Source organism: Quercus suber, unplaced genomic scaffold (assembly GCF_002906115.3).
Source record: "Quercus suber isolate HL8 unplaced genomic scaffold, Cork oak 2.0 scaffold_32, whole genome shotgun sequence".
Classification (NCBI taxonomy): domain Eukaryota; kingdom Viridiplantae; phylum Streptophyta; class Magnoliopsida; order Fagales; family Fagaceae; genus Quercus; species Quercus suber.
The window spans coordinates 1,464,882-1,479,235 of record NW_027069497.1 but is presented as its reverse complement, the minus strand read 5'-3'; the positions used below and the strand labels follow the sequence as shown (position 1 = coordinate 1,479,235).

At 32.3% G+C, this 14,354-nt stretch overlaps 1 protein-coding gene across 1 annotated transcript; it reads right to left on the bottom strand.

Moving 5' to 3' along the window:
- Positions 1-690: 690 nt before the first annotated feature.
- On the bottom strand, positions 691-13,461 carry LOC111993432 (aminopeptidase M1-A-like). The gene is given in 20 exon segments (XM_065770540.1): positions 691-1,023; positions 5,214-5,288; positions 5,518-5,595; positions 5,683-5,750; positions 5,838-5,964; positions 6,073-6,171; positions 6,260-6,381; positions 6,740-7,061; positions 7,183-7,365; positions 8,188-8,301; positions 8,756-8,872; positions 8,972-9,076; positions 9,478-9,631; positions 11,020-11,113; positions 11,220-11,406; positions 11,829-11,931; positions 12,898-12,999; positions 13,001-13,041; positions 13,124-13,216; positions 13,218-13,461. Coding segments are annotated over 20 exon segments (2,631 nt in total). The 5' UTR covers positions 13,350-13,461; the 3' UTR covers positions 691-708.
- Positions 13,462-14,354: the final 893 nt, after the last annotated feature.

Genomic DNA, 14,354 nt, shown 5'->3' with positions numbered 1-14,354 from the left:
GAAATACACATGAAATCAGATTATACATAGGTAAATACTAAGTTCAATGTACTTGGTTATTCTTCATTTTTGGTGCTTTTGTTTTTCTATGAGGTTTGTAAATCCAAATGTACTTGTTATAGAAAGTTGCATGGATATATGATGAGATTTCGCTTTGCATATTTCGATTGTCAGACTGTGTTTAACTTTACTCTCAAGCTGTGGTCTTCGGCATTTTTGATAGAAAATGAACAGAAACACGAATTTCTCTTTGGACTTTAGCAATATTTGTGTGCGTTAGCTTTGGAATGGAATGGGTCATACTTGGCATGCGAGATACGACGGTTTGATAGCCAGAAATTCCAAGACTTTTGTGGGCAACTAGGAATTAAAAACCATTTTTCATAACCTTGACATCCTCAAACAAACAGAGAGACGGAAGTAACTTGCTGAAAATCATCAAGACCCACCTTGAGGGGATATGTCACAATGAAGAAGTAACGTTGCTATCAGAATTTTCAAATAAAGCCTCTAATAATAAGCCATTGTCAGTCTGATCAATTAAGTTAAAGAGTTAAGACTAGTTATGGCACATAGAGCGGTTGAGAGCTAGTGGATACTAGGAATATTGAGAAGAGTAAAGTTCCGAGTATATTTATTTGGTTGATCTATTGGTCTGACTAAACTAAATTGAATTCAGGATAATGATGATGCCAGGTTGTAAACTGTTCATGGTATAGTTGATTTCTTCATATGTAACTCGTTACATGTAGAACACAAGTTGCTGAGCATACAGTGTATGTAGTTCATTATTCTTAACATTACATTCACAAAATAGCATTGGAAACAAAATGAAGACCAGCATTTCATGGAAGCTAATTGTTTGACTAGGTCTTCTAGAGATTGCTCTCGCCTTATGTTGTCAACCCACCTCGCTTTGAGTCGGATTTGCTCGATACTTTGTTTCAAAATCGTAGTAAAAGAAGGGTGCATACGGCTAGCAAAAAATGCTTCTATCTCATCAGCCTTTTCATTGCTACAGAACTGCCAAATGACAAAATTCAATGAGTGAGCAATCTGTTTTTAGCATCACTAGTGGATATCTTTACCACATATCATAATCTGGCATGCTATGATTGCTTTATATTAACTATTAAGTGAATCAAGTTCATAATCTTTAATAAATGAGTACACATATATTCATACCAATATTGTTTTGGCGATAATTAATCAATATCATCATTACTAAACGCAAGCTATCAAAAATCAATAAACAGAACAGAACCAGTTTCAAGAGATGACTCACTTTTTAAACATAATTGAGAAATTTGAGAGTGATTTTGTTGCCTATGATGAATCAATCATTTATATATATATATATATATAAGCAAAGACCTCATGCGAAAAACCACAATGTTCTACCATATGGTGCATTTCTTGAATTTTTTTTTTTTATTTAGACTTATACCTCAATAAAGATTGCATTTACATCATAATATTAGTACATTGAATTAGTTAATGGAGTAAATGCATATATTAATTAGGATTCGGCTTCTGTCCAGTGGCCAGTGCCACTAGACACGTTGGATTGCGGACACGTGTCCNTTTATAAATATTATATAAGAAAATATATTTATTTATAATAATAATAAATTTGAAATTTGAAATTCTTCCTTATATAAGAAAAATAAATTATTAAAAATAATAATAATTGATTTAGAATATGAAATTCTTTCTCATGTTTAGTCACTTTGACAACAACTGACACAAAAGCCATAAAAAAATTAAATATTTGTGAATTCATTAAAAACTAATCCTAACCATATAGATTTTCTAACTTCTTTTAGTGATATTAATTATATATATATATATTGGGGAATTGGGGCAAGTTTGCCCCGTGGACTGCAATCCGAGGAGAGTATTCCTAAAAGCCTCCTCCATGGGATGGGCTCGACCCATATGTAAATATAGGATAACCAAAACCCAATAGAGGAAAGACCATCTAGGCCCGTTACCGAGGTAATTCATGGAACCAGTCTAACGCAACCCATCCGAGAAGCAACTAGCTGCTTTACCGAAGATACCGCTTCGGCTATTTTCTGAAGGAACATGTAGAAGAAGACACAAAACCCAATGTAATAGTCATTGCCGCATTAATGAGCTCTCTCTACCTAATGTCAACCCCATTAAATGCAGAATGATTGGCCTGAACAGTAAGAACACCCCAAAAATCTGCCTTCATGACCAAGAAATGGTAGGGAGAGGGGTTTGATAGGACAAATATCTCCCCAAATCCACCTAAGGGAGGAACAGCTGGAAAGCGGAAAAGGGGAGAATGAGAGGAGGTCACTAACACGTAAGAGGACCCAAAAAAAACGGAAGGAGAACTAGAGAGAGAAAGAGAGAAAAGCTAGAGCTTGCATTTTCTCCTTAGAACCTCTATGTGTACTCAGGAAACAAATTTTTATCAATATAAGAGTTTAGTTCATTTGTTTCTATCTCCAATCATCAATCTAATCTTCCCATTGTGGAATTTTATCCCTTAATAATTAGAAATTAATTGTGTTGATTAGAAACTCATACGCTTTTAAGTTTGTATTGTGTTTCTTACCCCCACACACACACACACATATACACACACACATATATATATATAACCAACACTTTAGTATTTATTTTATGTAATTAAAAAGATTACTAATATGATAAATAAATATTTTTATTAATTATTTTAAGTGGTTCACTAATTATTTAAGTATAATAAAATTTTGATATCAGTTTTCTAAGATCTATATGTGAAAAAAAAATTATTAAAAATATGTTATTCTTGCATAAATTTAATTACTTTTGTCAAAGTCCAACAAAAAAAAAATTAAATTAAATTAATAACCCACAATCAAGAATGTAAAAACAATTTATATATATATATATATATGGAACCAAAATTGTAGTATTTCTATATTAAAAGATTACTAATATGATAAATACATATATAGTTCTATATTAATTATTTTAAGTGGTGCATTAAATAATGAAATTTTGATGTTAGTTTTCTAAGATTTATATGAAAACAATTGAGTAGAAATATAGTTTTCTTGCTAAAATATTCTTACTTTGTAACGGTGGAAACAAAGAAAAATAAATAAATTTAATAACGCATGATCAAGAATGTAAAAAAAATTATCCAACAATATTTTTATTTTTATTTATCAAAATGGTATTTGCATTCTTTTTAGCATGCATGAATCAAGTCTATCTATATCAGTCACAATATAATACAATTTTCAAAATTTTAAACACATATAGTATGAACAAATTAGTACATCACTCTTATTGTATTTCTATTTTGTCTATAAAATAGAACACCAAATATTACAATATTTTAGAAGAAAATTATTGAAATATTGGAGGAAACTAACAATATGCATCACGCATCATGCAGAAACTCAACTAGTTTATTTATAATAATACAACTAAACTTGTCAAGGTACTTTCTTAAGTAAGAAACTTGAGGAGTTATATTTTTGGAAAGATAATCCTATTTTTTCATGTTACATTGAAGTCAAATTTTAAAGTTATCATAATACAATTTATAAGTTATCATAGGTAAAAATCCAAAACATACCTTCTAAGTTTCAACTTTTGTCATTTTAGTCCTCTAAGTTTCAATTTTTGTTAATTCAGTATTTTGTTAGGCTTTAGTTAAGTGATGCTGCTAAGTGAACCAAAATAATGCCGTTTAGGGTTTGTTTTTTTCAATTTCGTAATTAAAATGAAATAAAAAATTGTTATTAAAAAAAAGGAAAAAAGGAAACAATTAAGGGGAATGAAAAAAAATTTGGGGAAAAAGAGAGGGGAAAGAGAGAGAGTTAGAGATCTACAAGGGGAGAGACGATTATAAATTTCAAGTAAACCCCATCTTTTCTATGCTCCCAGTCGATAGAATTATTCTGATACTGACATAGCTTGTAACGCTTTGTTCCCTGTCATCCCCAGTAAAAAGGGTTTGTCTGAGGCCTTGAGGTATTTGCCATGGCAGCTTTTCCAGCAGATAAGGTTGTTGTTTTCTTCTACATGCTCAATGGTCCAAAACGCTCTATTTGAGGCATCATTGCCCTTATATCGTACTTTTTCTTCGTCGTCTTCAGCTACTTGGTACTTGTTGAAGTGACTTCTTAGTCTTACAGTGGCATTCTTGAAAAACTCCATGGTAATTGGGACTTTCTTGAAAGTTGAAAGACAAATGAAAGATTGAAAAACTCCATGGTAATTGGGACTTTCTTGAAAGTTGAAAGACAAATGAAAGATGGTACGAAGAAGTAAAAGTGAATTTGATTGCTATTTTCAAAGGTTGAGGAAAGGTTTGAAAAAAAAAAGTTTTACTTGGTGGTTTAGTCTGAAATTAGCATGCGAAGCTTGAATTGGTCTCCATACTATGTATATGTATAAATTTTTTTTTTTTTTCATTTTTTGTTTATCCTTGTTAATGAATGTGAAATGAGAACAAAACTTCAATCCTTTCCTCTTTCCCCTCTCTCTTTTTCCCCCAATTTTCTCAGTTAGGGCATACAAATTCATCATTCATCAGGGTTTTTTGTTTTGTTTTCAAGGGAAAGGGAACAACGTCATTCCCCATAATTGTTTTCTTTTGTATTTTCTTTTAATAACAGTTTTTGATTTTGTTTTAATTACAAAATTTATTATAAAATAAAAAAATAAAAAGAAGATAGCCTAAACGGTGTCGTTTTGGTTCACTTAATGGCACCACTTAACTAAAACCTAACGGAATATTGAATTGACAAAAATTGAAACTTAGAAGATTAAAATGACAAAACTGAAACTTAAAAAACTGAAATGACAAAAGTTGAAACTTAGAGGGTCAATTTTGGATTTTTGCCGCTATCATAATACAATTTATTCAAAAAACTGATGGTTATTTTGGATTATGTATTGCTGATTAAATCAAGGTAAAGGAGGAAATTAAGTAACAAGGTGGCTAAGAACAAGTAAAAAGGTGGTTAACTATCAAGCTTGATATTTCAAGTTTAATGTATCCAAAGTACTATTTGGGGAGGCCAACCTACATTTATTGATAAATAATTGATGGAAATAACAAACTGGGTGGAGTTTCTTTTAACTAGCGAACCACTGTATCATATCAACTGTATATTTGGGATAAAAGACTCAAGATACACACATGTAACATTGCTATTTAAAAAGGCTGAATTGATTACCAGAGGGAGAATCTTAGTAATGCAATAGTAGGTTAACATCGCACCATATTTGGCAAAGATCAAGTCCCAATTCTCCTGCATTTATCACCGAATATATAAGTCTCCGCAAATTTTAATTCAAGAAGAAAACTTCAAAATAGATGAAAACATTCAAAGTAATTAATTGCTTCTTAATTCCCAATGATAATACTTTCTAGACTATATACACAATTAGACATAATCCCAATTATTTCCCGAATCCCAAAATGATGGTAATAGTCAAAAGTAAAACTCATGATGAAGATGTTGACGATGAACTGCATACCTTCAACCATCTCCATGCTATCTCACGGCCTTCTGAACTTATCATGAAAAGCACGTAAATACTATCTTGATCTCGAACCTAAAAGGATATTTAGATGGGCAACAATTAGACTGGCAAGGAAGACAAGGCCATTAGAAACCATGATTTAATTGGCACAACCAATACCTCATCAGACAACATAAAATTTAGAACCTCAAGCAATATATTTGGGTCTGGACAAGATGCAAGACAACCTGTGGATGAAAGAATGGCATTAAATTTAAGTAGCTTTAACCCAAAAAGTGACACAGGATATTATTTCAAATGTTACTAAATCTTACGTAAAACCAATTCCTTCTCTTGCACAGTATCCGCTTCTCTATAGAGCTTCAGTAAGGATATTATATTTTTTTTTTTCCTACACGTCAGCCCCAACCAAGAAACTTGCACACTGATCAACAAGCTCATCTCCACTCAAAGTAAAAGATTGTGAAGAAGAGGTTCCAATCAGTGTCCAGCAACCAGTGAGTTGGAATGCAGTCATTGACATAATAATATGTATGGTGATTGTTCTTACTCTGCAGAAAAGAGGAGAAGATCAATGAAAAATTGTTTCAACTCATTCACTACAGCTGGGATGGCATCACTAGCTATCTCCATAACTTTATAACACACCTGTTGTGTATATCACTTAAAAAAGTCAAGTTCTAGTAAATATTTGGGGTTGATAGTAACATTATCAAGATATAGAAGTTTTCCTTACATTAATGAGTTTCGATAACACAATGAAATCAAGCTCTTTTCTGTACACAACCATCAAAGAAAGCAATGATGACAGTGGTTGTTTGCAAGCCTCACAAAGAGCATATGTATCATCCAAAATGCCTGAAAATTGAGACGTAAAAGGAGTTTTATGCTATTTGACCATGAGTGCAGAACTTATAACGGCATAAATCAAGAAAAACCCCTAATGTAAGGAATTTATTATAGAGAGAGGATAGGCTTGGTATTTATAAGGAATTAACATATAGAGACCAAATATGCAGTCTTAATTTTGCCAATTCATTTGCCAAACTCTAGTCACAACAATGCTTCCCTGCTGTTACACCTACCCTAGGAACTAAGCACCAAAGTCAGAAATCTAGTATACTTCACACCATGTGATCAGTTTCCTATGAATACAGCCAGCCTAATACAACAACATATGATCAGTTATTAATTTATTGTTGGATATGGCACACACCAAATTTATCCGGTGCTGACAAGCAATTACTCTCTATGGCTTTCTTAAGTCGAGCTGCAAGCTTATCTTCATAATTTACCCTGTAGAAACCACTCTGCTCAGTATTAACTTTGACCCAGAAATGGTCATCACATTTCTCTTTATTCTTTTCATTAACTGAGCTTGAGTTTTCATGGGGAGAATGAACCAGTTCAGATATATCCACTTTTCCAGATTTAGTTTCCAAAAGGAAAGTCTTGCATTTGTTATATGAACCAATTGATAAGGTTATTGGAACAATCCATAGTCCATCACCACCCAAACCAGATGATAGGAATTGCGACTGCAAATCTTAAAACTGTATCAGATTTCCACAATAACAAAGATGGTCATAGATAGAGATGAATAACTTGACCTCTAAGATTTTAAGAAATGCCTGTTTGCTTATTAATTAATAATATTACCTGTTCAAATTCCAAAATATTATCTTTGTATTTTACAGAGATAACTGGAAATCCTTTTTTCTTTGACCAAGCATCCATCATCGAATTGAGTTCAACACCAGAGTTCTCTGAAAGAACTCCCCATAAATCATCTGTCTTCGCATTTTTTCCAGCATATCCTTTTATGTACGAACTTAAGGATTTCTGGTTCAAATAAGATGTCACAGAGTTATATATGTAATTTAGTCAAAGTTAATTTTCTATCCACTCATTACATGGTGAAAATTTTTGATCACATTCAAGAAGTGCGAATTAAATGCCTGCAGGAATATAATTCAGGCATTTCCCTTCCGCCATTTTGTTCATAAATTTGTGTGCATAACATGTTGAAAAAAGAAAAATGTTCATGCTGAAATTTTTGTTATTAAGAACCTTATTTTCATGAAAATGTGATATTAAGGTCTACTGCACTGAGAAATGATACATTGTAGTGACCGCGATTAGTGGAATAGGTGATCAAAGAAAGCTTCCGATTTGACAAATATAAGTGACACGGAAAATATGTAGATTCTAAAAGAAGAACAGACACTGGAGCAAGAATTTCTGCAAAAGAAAATACCTAGAAGGCGTTACTTGGCAAAAGCATCCTACACACTGGATCAAACCCCAATCCACTCTTAATTTTTGAGCCCATGTGGTATCAATATATATTCTTTTAGCCCATTGAATAATTGAAGACTATAATGGCATTGTTAACCTAGAATATGATCAGAAATGAACATAAATTACATAACAGCCTTGACAATTATAAAGTGCCAAACCTGCTTAATAAACAAGAGAGCCATTAAAGCTTTATAAACAAATGATATTAACTGATAAATGCCAAGCAATAGTTCTGTATAGATTTTCCAAGAAATGGTTATGAAATATTGCATAGAAGGTTTTACTATGAAAATACAGAATCAATATTTGGTGCTCCATATAAAAATAATTTAACTATTTTAAGTCAAGAATGAACTATCCCACCTGAAATGTATCATCACCAAGATAACCCTGCAACATTCGAATAACAGCAGATCCCTTTTTGTAGCTGATAGAATCAAATATTTCCTCTATTGAACGAGCATGATGTACCTCCACCTGCAAATATGCCAAATATCATGTGATGGACAGTTGAATTACAAGTTAAAGTTATGCTTTATATAGAAAATTGCCTAACAATTTTTCCTCAATTGAATTCATAATTGAAACTTATAATATAGTACAATTAGTGCTTCAATCTTTGGAGTTGGATTATAGGATATTTCCCTGCACTGTCACCTCCCTCCTACTAGGTAGTGCTCCACACACTCTGATGACAGATGCACATGCATGTGAACACACACACACACTAGGTTGACTTTGTGTCAATAAATTTACTTTGATGATGTTCATTGCGGTGCTTGAAATCCCGAAAACATGCCATTTTAGGAAGTAGTTTGCCAATTAAAAAGATTGTTGATTTTATCACTTGATTCACTAACAAGATAAATAATATAACATGCATAGTTGATGTGCTATTTGCAACTTTTAACAAAAGCATTCACTTCCTTACCTCAATAGGATGTGATTGTTCCAATGCATCCATACGCAGGCCATCATTTGTTTTTAGAAGAAATTGAGTCCATATTTTCCACTCAGGAAACATGATGTCAGTGGCCATATAACTTACCTGGAAATTAAAGATCAAATAGAGATTTTTTTTTTTTTAAATGAACGTATTGAAATAGCCAGCAAGTGGAAGCAATGATGTAAGATGACTCAATTTTACCCATGTTGCAAATCCCTCATTAAGCCATAAATGACTCCACCATTCCATTGTTACCAGATTGCCAAACCATTGATGGGCTACTTCATGTGATACAGCAATTGTGAGCTGACACAACCAGAATATGATTTAAAGAACTATACAACTATTTAGGATAGAAGAAAACTTATTTCAAAGTAATTATGATCTCCATTGAAATTGATCTGTTATTTGTTCCAGATTTTTCTTATTGATAGCACTATATAATAAACCATTTAATGAATTGACTGCATCAAGAAATTATCAATAGTAGTCAGTTATTCTATAATAAGGTTTTTTGGGGAAATAAAAAAGAATACTACATTTCCCTATTACGTGTTATGATTTATAAAAAGGGAGCGTAGAAAAAGTAAAACAAAAAGTGTCTTGAAATTGCATTTCATGATAAGCAGGAGCTGCTAGGCCTCAAAGGAGGATCATAATGCAAAAGAGAAAAATGAAATGTAAATTCTGTTAGATATGTAACTTACAAACTGCTTCCTGTCTGCTGGAGAAAGTAAATCATCGTAAAGTAGCACATTTTCACGGTATGTGATCAAACCATAATTCTCCATAGCCGCATCAGAAAATTCAGGAACAGCAACCATATCAAGTTTTGGAAGTGGGTAAGGAGTTGAGAAGTATCTGGATGAAGTTGTTAGAGTTACTTCCAGTTATTAGCGTTTTATTTTACATTAGCATAAAGGTATTCTTGTAATCATTGCATAAAATCTAACATAAATATGTGCTAAGGTGACTGAATGCTTAGGAAAGCCTTAGACATTTTCTCAAGCCTCTCTCTCTCTCTCCATCCTTCTTTTCTCCTCTTCTCTCTTTTAACCTTATACCTCATATTTACAACTCAATTAGGTTTTAGAGTCAGGTTTCAGAGAAACTAACTTGTTCCTTTAATCTTTACCAATCAATTGAAAGGAAAGAAGGAAATTTTAAAAAATAAAAATAAAAATTCATTCTGTTCTTTGGAAGGTCAAACAAGAATGTACTGAAAAGTTCACCTTCTCCTGTGCATTACTGTAGACCAAACTCTATGTAATGGCCCAGTGTCCCTCATCTGTTTTTTTTTTTTTTAAATCATGTCATGGTGGATAAATTTGAATTTATTGATCAATGTAAAGAAAAGATTTTCATAGTTGAACCTATAAATATTAATAAAAAGAAATAAAAATATATTGCGATTGAAAAAGATACTTTATTTTGGATATAAGACGATGCATAGTTAAATAAAATTGTAATCTAATTTTTAATTTTATATTTTGATTTTAAGAGAGAGAGAGATATTACTTGGTGTATGACTTTGTAGGATATTATTTTACAAAAATCAAAGTCTCAAACTATTAGGAGAGATTAATCTATAATTGATGATTTAACACCTTTGCAACATCTTTTTGAAATATTTTAGGGTTTCAATTGAGTTTTGGTTCTATTAGTCTCGTACTTTGAGAGTCTTAATAAAAATGAAAAAGAAAAATTCGCTAATTAAAAGCACTATAAAATGTTCAAAATATAATGTGATATTGTCTCTCATTGATGAACTTCATCAATTTAACTAATGAATGTTTATATCACTTTTTTTGTGATTAATAATATGGCAATTTGTAAGCTAATAGTAAAATTTGTAGTATCTTTAACATCACTAATAAAAAAAATGTACAACTTTTAGAAAATATATATATAATTTTATAAAAATTTGGGTCTTTAATTATGAAAAGTAGGGCTTTTTTTTCTAAGGAAAAATTTATTTTTTGATGGGGCCTTAGGCCTAGGCCCAACTTGCCTGTGCCTTGAGCCGGCACTGGGTCAAACAAGAATGTACTGAAAAGTTCACCTTCTCCTGTGCATTACTGTAGACCAAACTCTATGTAATGGCCCAGTGTCCCTCATTTGTTATTATTATTTTTTTAAATCATGTCATTGTGGATAAATTTGAATTTATTGATCAATGTAAAGAAAAGATTAAGGAGTGTAAAATTCAAAAATTCCTCACGACCAAGAGAAAAGATCGTGGGAATTACCTAGTAAATATGTCAAGCGCCTTAACAGCAACATCTAAAGCAAACTTCCCTTTATCACACTTTCCAACAGGACAATATACACGAACCTTGGTTCCTGCATGTACAGTGCAATAGTCTACATAAACTTGAAAAAAAAAACACAGAAGAGAAAAAAAAAAGTAAATAAAGAAGCATCGGCCTAATATCGGTTATATGCATACCATAAGCTGTGGTTTCTTCAATATGATCAAATACACCAACAACAACAGCCACCAAATAAGTTGACATAATTGGAGATTCCTCAAAGTAAACAGTCTTGATATTTTCATTGAGCTTTTCATCAGTAATTGGCATATTGGACAATGCTGTCAATTCTGATGGCATGTCTATTGTGATCTTGAAGGTGGCCTGTAAAGAATGTATTGGTAATGCCTGAGAAGCAGTAAATTGAAGAGAAAAAATGGAGTTTCAAGAATAATTTAAACCACATAAGAACAGTATTAGTTAACTCTAATCAGATATTTGTGGCCACTTACACCTGATATTCATTAACATTGACTAAACAAAACACAAATACAAGTATACTATGTTGCCTATTTGCTTCATTTAAGCTTTTCACAAAAACAAATCTATGGTAATATCGTTTATAATCTGTTTACATGATTAAAATTTCTATTTTACCTGTTGTTTCATACAAGCATGTAAAAAGTCACTACTTTTAAAAAAGGGGGCACAAGTAAATGTCACTTAAGGAATATTGATTCCAGGCTCTAAATAAGTGAGAAAGTGAGTTATTTCAAGGGCAAAGGGAAATTCTTAATTATGCATACCTTAAGAGCAGGTTCATCCCAGTAAGGAAAGCACCGCCTTGCATCCACCGCTTGAAACTGAGTAACTGCCATATTCTTCTTCACTCCTCCATCCACATAAGTACTGTCAAAATAAAAGGGTTAATGCCCAAGACAAATAACTGTCTGTTGCATAGTTGTTTCAAGTTCTGCCTCATTGGTGGGATTATTATGTACTTGATTATTCTCAATAGTAACTAAAAATTCAAAAAATTTCATTTCTTCTTTCTTTTCTATGGTTTCTTCCCCTACTTGTTGGGGAGATAACATCTTGGGAAAACCTAATTGAATAGTCAATAAAATGCACAAGAACACCAATTGACCCAAAAGTTTAAGCTAATGGACTAGTTTAGACACAACTATGTTATATTAACTTTCCATTCTTGTCATTTGTATCCATGTGGGACTTCATTACTTAGCTAACCAAACCACTCACACGTGAATATTCCAACAGGTATAGTGGAGAATGTTGATCAACAAAAAATGTTTTATGTGGTCAATGGGAAACACATCCGATGCAGAACACATGTTCCAAAACATTACATACTTGATAGACCCTCACAAATATACTCTACACAAACACAAAATAAATAAATAAAAACTCTCCCAATGGTAACTTTGCACCCGACCCCTCTTGCTCAACAGACTGATCGTTGACTAATTATTGATCGACCGGTGTTGATTGATTACTTTATTTTTTTTTTCCCCAATGACCTATTTTGCTCAAATATGTTCGCTTTCCACATAATTTTGACAAAGATTCTAAATTTGTATTTAACATTTCCATTTGAAGCTCCTAAATGGTCCAAAAAATATCAAATGTTTTTCCAGTTACATAAATGAAAGTTTTTGTTTTTATAATTTTTTGGAATTACGTGAAATTATTTATAATATTATATGAAAGCCAAAAACAACATAAGATTTTTCTGAGAATTGCAACCAAAATACAAGAAAATGGGTAAGTTTTCCACAAGAGTTATTCTCCAAAAAAAGTTTTCCATGGAAACAATTATGGTAAAAAAGAATTAAAAAGAACAAGAAAAGGAGCTACCATCTATACAGTCCCTTCATTTGCTGGTTAAGGACCCCAGAAAAATCAATCCCCAAAACTCCATCACCAGGACTAAGCATTTCATCATAGACCAGCACTAGTATCATCATCACCATCCAAAACAACATCACACGGCTGATATGTCTTCAAAAACCAAGAAAAAACAGCATTAGAAAAACACCCATAACTAGTAGACTCAATGAGGGAACAAGAGTTATGTACTTACTTGGTTGTTAGATTTTGTGAACCAGACTTTATGAACATCAAGTTCTAGAGCATTTAGGACGAGATACTTAGTGTGTTCAAGGATGTTAAGGTTTAACTTGTACTGTACCAGAAAAAGTGCATGCTGTGAGGTCAAGTTTGAGATAAAGATCATAACTTGTTGGGATTGCCAATTTGGGTAGCCTTGTTTGGCCTTTGAATTGCTCTACACTTTGTTTCAACTCCATTTTCCTCCAGAAAAGACCTCACCCTCTGATTTCTCTCTGTGAATTTCTTGTTACGTAAGTATATAGCTTTGTGAATTAGTACTATGATTTTTTAGTTTGCAGAGAATTAGAGAAAGAATTATTTAAGAAAATGTTTGGGGCTTTTAGAAAGACTTTGTTGTGCTTACATTCATTGACCGTTATGAAGTGACAGCTGCCTTCGCTTTCGGTTTTGGTTTTAGTGGCAAAGTTTACACGCAGAAAAGCTTAAACAAGATTAAGCTTATTCAAAGTTCAAACACATTTTTATTAGTTTATAAGGATGGGGATGTGACAGTGTTTAATCTTATTTCTGTGGAATTTTGTGAAGCACTTGAACATTGAAAATATCAGTGAAAATTATTCGTGTTAGCCGAGGGTCCGATTGAGGTGAATGGTTGAGAAGAAAAATAATTTTGTTCCATATGTTCCATCGATTGCAATATATCATATATCTTCTTCTTTTCTTTTTGAACTTTAATTCAATAGCAAAGAACTTTGATTACCAAAATTCTGAAATAGGTAAATAGCTATTTAACTTCTATGTAATTGTATGTGTTTTTTTTTGTAAATAGCTATTTAAATTCTGAAATACGTGACAATGTGTTTTTTGTTTTTCTCTCCCCCATTGGAAAGGTCCCTATTGATTAAGGAAGGTGATGGTGCCACATAACAATCTAATCTTGCCTATATCAAGAAATGAGAAAAGTCAGAAATGGAAGAGAACAACTTTCAATTGTGTGTGCGTCTTTTGTTTTTGGGTAATTTTTATAGGTTCAATCTTTGTCCAATGAACCAAAAAGAAAGTTATTGCAATTTGCACTCTAGACCAAGTGCATTGAATTGACATCAACAGATTGAAAAGTCTGCATTAGTGGGCTGGTGGGGTTGGGGGGTGGGGTTTAAATTTACAATTTCTGAACCAGGTCAGACCCATATACAAAGCTACCTGAATCCTTAAGTAAAAGATCAGCCTTTTTGGCCCGA